Below are 9,659 nucleotides of genomic sequence, written 5' to 3'. Positions count from 1 at the left end.
AAATAAAGAGTGAATATGAATTTTGTTTCCTAGATTTTTCAGAAAAGTAAAGTTCAAACTAGTTTCAACACTTTGAATGATAATCAACATAGTTATAATCAAAATAGTTTCTTTATGTTATTAAAATGTTCAATACTTATTCATAAAATTAATAAAAAAAGTTTTTAACTTATTGTTTAGATATTCTGATTTTTTATTATTTATGGATTAAGTTGATATACAAAAGTTTTAGGAGATTAAAATTGTTTTTACTCAACAAAAAAAATGGGAATGAATAACAAATGAAAATCTTCTCCATTGTATTTGCATTTATCTTAGGTGTTTCACAAAAGAAATAAATATTTGTTTGTAAATAAAAAGATGTTTATTATCCCTTTGTAAATTTCTAAATATATATTTGTTCTACCCATTTCTAGGGCAAATGTATTTGTGGTTTTAAGAATTTGTGGTTTTAAGAGATTCTTATGTCGATGAAATTTGAACTTACAACATTATAGTTTACTAACAATTTTTCACCAACTTTACCAACCTTGATTAGTCTTATATGGAATTGATAATAGGAAATGAAAATGACATCTTTTTTTGTATTATAAAAGGTAAATATATTCTTCTTAAACTTAAAACATTATTTAGAAGTAAAAAAAATTACATTTTTAAGGTTCCTTATAGTTTTTGTATTCTTATTAAAAAAAATATGGTTAATGATGAAATAAAAGGTTTAAAGGGTAAAAGTGATAATAATTATTGAACCCTACAAAAAATTATAGATATTATATTTTTATACCGATAATTCTTATTTCAAAGTATCTACAATTAGAGTTGAGCATGACCGGATAAAGATGTTTGGAGAGTTGCAAGATAAGTGAGATACATAACCTTATCATTGATATTAGTATCATGATTCTTAGTGTCTTTACAATAATACTTCAAATGCTAAAGTATTTGACACAATTGAGTTATGTGTCCCAATAATAATAAGAACAATAAGTAAAGTGATTTCTTCTTTATATCCTTAGTGACACATGTGTTTGATACAATTTTTATGATAGTATCATGTACCTTGTGTCATTTATGTTCTCCACTATGAAGTTTCATACTTGGACTAATTTTTACCTTTTCATCCTAATTGTAAAGAAAATTGTGTGTGATGTTTAATCGGGGTTATGTCTTTATTGGAATAGTTAGGACTGAATCGGAAGTTGATTAAACCTATATATTGAATTCAAATTCCTTATTATAATTTGTATCAATCATTTCATGGGTCTTGGATCATGAGCATACTAGAATTTTCTTTTGAGATCATTTTCCTTTGAGTTATTCGATAATGGAACTTCTTCTCTAAGCTTTTTCCTAAGATCCTCTTGCTTTGAATTCTGTCGATCCATATTGGAAAAGATAATTTAAAATTAGCAAAAATAAGGAATAATATTAAAGATGCTTGAAGTAAAAGATAAAGTAAAGAGAAATAAGATTAGGTGATGAAAACTTCAAATTTGATTCTTTGAATTGAAGTGTATCCAAATTTAAAGTATTTTCAAGTTCTTTTTGAGATTCTCATTAAAGTTTAAATAAAAAGTGGGGGAAATGATGATAATTAAATATAGCATATTGTTTTAATCCTAATTTTGTTAAAATTATTTTGATAGTCTATTTTCTTTCAAGATTCAATTATGTATCTTATTGAATTACAATATGTCAAGAATAAATGAAATACATCCAAATATAAAAAATTTAATTCTTAATTGTTTAATCAGATTGTGAGCTAAGTTCATTATAATCACCAAACACCCTCTTTAAATTTTTTTTAGCACTTTTATTTTGTTTTCATTGCCTATAAAATTATTTTTTGTTATTACCATTAATTATTTAAAGAGCAAGCAAATGTTACCCTTCCATTATTATCTTGTATTAGCTAACATATGAATCCATGTTACATTGGTGATAGATTTATTGGGCAAAATAGATGTACATATTTCTATTATCTCAATTGATTAAACTATTTTTAAAATTTGAACTCATAATTTTAAGATTTGGGACCTTTTTAAAATTAATATTTATTTTTTATTAGTATTAAGGTTACATTGAGACTCACCCAAAAAATATAAAAGTGAATTAATAAAAATATAAAAAAATGGGTCAAAATGAATGGGTTGAAATTCGCAACATCTTAGACAAAATTATTGTAATACAATAAGAATGTATTATAAAATTAAAGCTTGAGGTTTGATTCATTAGAATGATAATATTGAGAGAGCTTATAATATTTTAAAAGAGAATAATTATTTATTGAAATGGTTGAAAGATACCTTGACCATGACTAAAAAGACTAGATAGAATTTTATGGTTTTTCAAACTTAAAATAAACTTATAAAAAATAAAACCTTAAAATAGCTAAAAAAAATTAAAATTTTATTTACCCCATGTATTACCTCCTGTTTGTAATTTGAAAGTGAACCACAATAAATCTATTTAATATTTTAAATTGATATTTATTTGCTGATTTAGAGTTTTAAAGAAGATAATTCAATTATACCTCTTATGTTTTACTCGTTTATTTATTTCATAAACATGCGAAAATAATTTCATAAGGCCAAAAGCTGAAATAATTATTTGTATGGACCTATATATTATATCACTCCTTACTTATATTATGGACATTGACACACAAAAAACATTTACTTTGGAAAGATGAAAACATTTTAAAAGTATAGTAAAAAAAGAAATAAAGTTCTCTATTTTCATAAGTCATTATTGTAAAAAACAAATAATATTTTTTCCCCTTCAAAAATCTAGTGATATGTGCTAATGAAAATCGAGATTAACTCCCAATTTTATGACTTTCATTATTAACACCAATATTCAAATCAAATCACCATAATAATAGTCTCTCTTCACTATACACCTTATAATTGTCAAGATGATAATAATATTCATAAGTCTAAGTTTGACCCATAGTAAAATATCTTATCCATGAAATATATATGGATTTTCAAATTTAGAACTTTCACTTCCTTACACCATAAGTAACCCTATATTCTAAGCAATGGACGTGCCAAAGAAAAAAAATATTAAAATTTCACCCATAGAAATATTCATGTATCATGTAACAAATTTACAAAACCATCAACAAATTCATACAAACCAGCAGCACCATAAATTTTGTCAACATTTATTTTTTAGTTTCCTACATGTATCATCGCGTTAGAGACAATCTTATCCGAGCCGGGATGTAGATTTTTTTAATGAGAATACCCATGTATAATTTTTTTCCCAAAAGCATTGGCAACATGTATATTCCCCTAATGGATAAATGAGTGGAAGGGAAAAAAATACAAACTTTAAATACCTCATAACATTAGAGTAGCTAATTAACACAACATACACCTATTATAGCCTAAAAGCATGAGAAATTGGAATCTAACATCTTTGTGGTGTTCTATAGGATAAGCACCTTAATAAGTGTTTAGGGTATAAATGATGAATCTAATATCGAAGTGTTAATGTAAAAATTTATATGCAATGATTTTTTTTAAATCTAATCAACCATAATATTTTAACTTAAAAGTGATTTGATATTACTATCTACCTCTCTCTTTACCCTTTCTAACTTAAAAGTTTATAGTTTGTTAGATATTTTTTTTGAATTAGTGAAATATATTATATAATTTTATTTAGGTGTAAATTGATAAGAGTGTGTTTAGTTACATACGTAAGGCTAATATTCAGCTTTTTAGTAAATCATAACACCCCATTAACTAATTTTTTGCTTTCCCTATAATTATATTAACAAAGTAATTAATTTTTACCCTTTCGGGAGCATAACTAACTCCACCATGATATCTTTCATAATAAACAAATTTCAAGAATCTAAAATTGAGGAGCGATATTCTAACTTGACTTTTCATCACATTTTATTTATTTATTTTATGATCATTAATTATCTAGTACTATTGTTTTCAATATTAAATAAAAAGTTTTTTATGAGCCTTCCTTTAAAACTCGTCTTTTAATAATATGACACCTTCTACCCAATTTTTTTATGGAAGCCTAATGAGAGATAAAGAACCAATAATAACACTCCATCCTCATTTCCCAAAATTGGCCCAAACAAGAAATAATGAACTTAATCTTCCATATTTATTCAATTAGCCATTGCAAGATGCACCATGTTTAAGTCCACATGCATCACATGATAGGCTACGATCAAGTCAAGTACAACAACTCACCGTGTTAGGATGACTAAAGGATCAGACCATGACCGAGGATCATGTAGCAATTGATCGTGTCAAGATGATTGAGGGACCATGCCATGACCGAGGATCGTGTAGCAGCTAACCGTGCTAGATTGATCAAGGAACTAGGCCAAGACCGAGAGCCTTGGCACATCAGAAGGTCAGGCCTTGGTGCATCAACAGTCAGGCTTTGGCGCATCAGACCTATGCCGAATCAACTCATTATTGGCGCATCATCCCGTATCAGTGGCGCATCAACAGTCTTAGTTTTGGCTCGATAATGGCACATCATGCCTAACACTAGAAATCAGGTCATGCACCCAGCTTACTTGGAAAGGGAATTTTTGGAAGAATGGTTTCATTGAGCAGATCACTTATCTAGCACATTTTGCACGTGTGATAATTAGAATTAGTTAGATTGTTTCTTCTTCCTCAAGCAAACTTGAAGATTGTATAAATACACTCACATTCTTTGTAATTCAATCAAATTGATCAATGAAAAACTTATCATTCATTTTACATCTCTTCTCCATGAATTCCGTTAAGAAATTTATGAGCATAGCCAATGATTTCAAAATGAACAAATTTTACATGCTTTGTCCGCCCATTTACAACAATCACCACATATGAGCATAGACAATGATATTCACAATCACAACATGCTATAGTAGCAAACTACTAGTCAATGTGGTAATTGACATATTATACCCAAATCATATTATACGATTCACAAGTTTTTGTTGTTGGTTCTATAGTTTAAATCTTGCTAATTATGAATATACTTATCCTAGTTGAATAACATATTCTAATATCTTTCATACCCAACAAATTAATATCCAACTACACCCACATCCACACATGTATATGAAAAAAAAACAACTTACTCATCATTAAAGAGAAGATCTTACAGCAGAAAATTTATGATGATGATGTGTGTCCAAGAGCATAATATCCTTAGTAGCTTTCTGCATGGAAAATAACATATTTTGCCACGTGTTAACCCTAGAATGTGCCTTAATATTCAACCCCACATTCATGTTAGTCAAATCTTCCTTCTCCACCATTAACACTTCCTTTGGTTCTGAACCATCCAACATCCAAACCAAACACCAACAATAACCTTTTGCTATCTCTGAATCACTGTCTGCTTTAAACCTCATTCTCCCTTCCTCGTCCATCTCCGAAACTACCCATACCTAAAGTAACATATATACATATCAAATATATAAGAAAAAGGTAAGGTAATAATAAAGATTAATACTTTACATTATTATTGTTTATGGGGTATCAAGATATTTCTCAAATCAATATATTTATCATAGTTTTATTCATATACACAGCAACATAGTATATTTGAAATAACTCAACTAATGCTTGTTCATGATGAATAATATGAATGTGTATTTGAGAATATTAACCTCAACCATGCAAAGGAGAAGAAAATAAGAAAGGGTTTAATGATGTCTTCTGATCTCTACATATATTGTTGGTGCTGCGGAGGCGATTGTTACGCAGCGTTGACCACAAACAATCAAATACAAGCATAGAATAATTAGAAGAGAAGAAATAAGATAATTTGGTAACGGGGTTCACGTTCAGAAGCACTGATCGGCTACTAAAATATTATTAGAGTATAAAGATTACAAACCCTAACACACTCATAGGTCCAGCTGCTCATGAGGTGTTTCTATTTGATGTTTATATATAGTGCACATTATAATAAGAGACTTGAGTCCAATATATAAGACCAATTACTCTACTTAGACAATATGAGACTAATATACTAACATATTTCAATCATCCCGATTATATATATATATATATATTTACCTGTGTGGAGCAACCTAGGACACGGTTTTCTGGAACCCGGTGTGAATCTTCCAATGGAGGTAACAATGATGCATAATGTAATAGCCTTTTGACTCTATCAATGGGCTCAGAGAGAGAGTTGAATTCTGAAGAAAGGTGTTTGAGTTTATCGGTTGTGGTGGTAATTTCATGAAACTCCGGGTGGATCAAAAGGGAGGGAGAAAGTGTTTGATTTTTTTCATGAATTTGAGAATGAAAAGCCAATGTGGAAAGACATTGAATTTGAAAGGAATGATTTTTTGAATGAATATTGTTCATGTTGGTGAGTTTGAGTTGTTTGGGAGAAAATGTGTTTATGTTTGTGTTTGGGAATGGGAATAGAGAGGAATATGAAGAAGAATAAGAATAAGAATAACAACAAGAAGATAAGGTGAAGAAGGTGGTACTAGAAAACACCATAATATATTTATTGTTAATATTTTTTATTTGATTTTATATATATATTTAATTTGTGAAGATAAGAGGATAGAAAAGAATGGGAAATGGGTGAAGAAGGAGAGGAATTGAATGAACAAGAACAAAGGGGTGAGAAGAATAAGAAAAAGATAACTCACAATAAATAAAGAAGTAAATGAGAGATATATAATGAGGTGGGAAAGGGAGTGGAGATTACCACAATTGCCCATGCCCCTAGTCGACCATCAAAATAAATTATCATGGATTCAAATGTATTTTACGGTGTCATGTCAGTAAATCATATATCATTAATTTATTAATTACATAAATCAATAGTAGATAATGTGTTGAGAGTATTTTACATGTTAGTGCACTGATTTTAAACTCTTAAACTAATATGTTCCTTAATATTTTTTCTTTCTAATCTTCAATAACTCATTAATTATTATTTTTCATTTGAATCATATTTAATATTGTATAACCAATACGTCATTAATTTAGTAATTCGATTCCTATGAACAACATTCAAATGACAACTACACAATTCAAAATAGATTACATTTAGTAGTGTCAAAAATATATTTAATATTGTACTGATTTAGACAAGTGAGAAAATTACTGGTCAGATAAAGAGAGATTGTAAATTATGAGAAATATAATAAATATCATCTAAAATTAACATGATCATTCTATTTTTTAAGCTACATATTTTAGTAATACTAAATACGGAATACTAAATAGGAAATATATATAAATATAATAAGACTGATATGTTTGTCAACCTTATTTCTAATAGTAAATATAATTTGATTTAAATGGAACTAAGAAGTTTAACATAATACTAAATAATTGAATTTTAGTTGTTTAATAATCGTATTGTATATATAACAAATATTTGAGTGATCAATTAGTCTTTGGAAAGGGTAATGTGTCCTAAAATTTTGTGGTCAAATATAAATCAAAATGTGACGTAGAGTCTTACGAACCCTTCATACATTGAATCTCGTTCACCTTTATTAATCACGTTCACGTACTCAATCATCATCTTAAGATGCTTTCCTACTTTCAACATGAGTTAGGCTATGACAGGAAATATAACACATATGTTATCTTACAGTTTATGTCATTCTATGTATTATGAGTTTGTGATTGGTCAGAAAAATATTTAATAATTAAATTTTAACTTAAATATATTTTTTCTGACTAATCACAAATTCATAAACAAACTCATAACATATGAAGTGACACAAGCAAATATGTATTATACCTACAACTTTAATTTTCTTTGCAACTTTACTAGACTCCCATCCATTAACCTTCATTTTCTTGTAGGAGAGAAAGAGAGGAAAAAGAGAAAGTAATATTTTCTTTAGTTGAAAAGAGAATAAGGGAGAAGATAAATAAAAAACAGGTTTAGTGATATAAGGTTTCATTAGATTCATAGGATGACCAAAAGATTAACAGTTCGATTCTTGTGAAAATGTTTGTTGGGAGAGGCAACTATACACTCTGGAAAAAAATTAGTTCTTTATCCAAAAAAGTGAAATAATACTCGTAGTAGTAGTAAAAAAATTTGCAATTCTTGAAAGAAAGATCCAAAAACTTTAAAATGATGGTAACAAAAGTGAGCTATCACCTATGTAAAGCAAGAAGAGGATAAAAATCACTTCGTAATTTGTTTTTTCTTTATTTACTTCATTCACATGGTAATTCAATATAAAAAACTTTCATGTTGTTTTGCAAGTAGTATATACTAGGCTTCTCTTAATGGAATATATGTTTTTCTTAAAACAAATGATTGATGTTTTATAACTTTAACTTCAAGAGTTATTCTTACATCACATTTACATCTACACAAACACACAATCGAACATCTTCCATTTTATTTATTTCAAATAAATAATTATTTGTACATAAAATAACATAAAAATATCATATAGATTGTGGGGTAACCATTTAAAATATAACTATTTGATATCTTTATTTCAAATTTTTATTCTCTTCAAAGCAACTAAAAATAGAATGAACATAAATATATATATAAGTATATCTATTTTTGTTTTTTGTTTTGTTTTAGGGATAGGTTTAGAAAACCCCTTATAAGGAGATAAGAGAAAAAAAGGAGGAAATGAATTCCACAATTTGAACCAACAACACATTTAAGAGGCAGAATATAAATATATTGACCGAGAACAAAAAAATATAAGTATATTTATTCTTGTAAAAATTCTATATTTTGAGTGTATTGATTTAGACATGTAGTTATTACTCTATTATTCGCCTTTGAATATCATCATTCGCATTTTTTATTACTCTATTATTTGAACACTTATAACGTAACTAATATTATTTGGGATTCATTTTTACATTTCTATATTATATATCAATTTGAAACACATGATAATTTTTTGTGAATAAGGTAAACATTTTTCAAAAAACATAGAATTGACATGAATGAATAAGATACTATGTCCCAAAATATGTAAGTCTTCATGTATCTAATCAATTAATTTTATTTAAGTAATATAAAGATGTTAATTTATGTTTTTATAATTTTTTAATTCAATAATATTTTTTCATTAAATCGAGACAAGAAAGTGAGACATGAATTGAGATAAGCACTCTTGCTGATCTTTTGTTAATTCCATCTATTCTCATCATAGACACAACAATGCTTACCACCTCAAGCATTATTTTTATTATAAGCTATTGATGGCACGAAAATGTGATTTTTGATTTTTATATGAAAAAGGTAGATGATGTTAAAGATCTTCATTTATGAATTATATCATTCTTTTACTGGGTTAATTGAATGAAATATATAAGTAAGTTTGATACTATATTTTAACTCAAAACTTTAATGTAGTGGGTCTATGAGTCCATCCAATTATATTTTGTATAACTACACATTATTTTTACTAAACCATAGAAAAAAATTGAGTTGTGTGAGTGATTCTTTTACTTCTATCAAATGTATTTCATTTTATAGATAATGAACTAATTAATTTTGGAGTGTATGATTGTACCTCCTAATAAACGTTCTAATAATTGAATCATTGATCTTTTAGTCGTTCTGAAGATCTAACAGTGTCTAGTACATTTTTAAGTGATTTAGATATTCATAAGCTGCATCATTTACTTCACTTATATAGTACATATTTT

General features: G+C 27.4%; 1 protein-coding gene across 1 annotated transcript; it reads right to left on the bottom strand.

The window, feature by feature from the left end:
- Window positions 5,108-6,461, bottom strand: LOC109327819 (sufE-like protein 2, chloroplastic). Its single transcript, XM_019560987.1, has 2 exons — window positions 6,063-6,461; window positions 5,108-5,428 (listed from the first exon to the last, which is right to left on the bottom strand). The coding sequence occupies exons 1-2, from the start codon at window positions 6,357-6,359 to the stop codon at window positions 5,123-5,125; spliced, it is 603 nt and encodes a 200-aa protein (XP_019416532.1). The 5' UTR covers window positions 6,360-6,461; the 3' UTR covers window positions 5,108-5,122.

Source organism: Lupinus angustifolius, chromosome LG15, assembly GCF_001865875.1.
Source record: "Lupinus angustifolius cultivar Tanjil chromosome LG15, LupAngTanjil_v1.0, whole genome shotgun sequence".
Classification (NCBI taxonomy): domain Eukaryota; kingdom Viridiplantae; phylum Streptophyta; class Magnoliopsida; order Fabales; family Fabaceae; genus Lupinus; species Lupinus angustifolius.
This window is presented reverse-complemented; position numbering and strand designations above follow the sequence as displayed.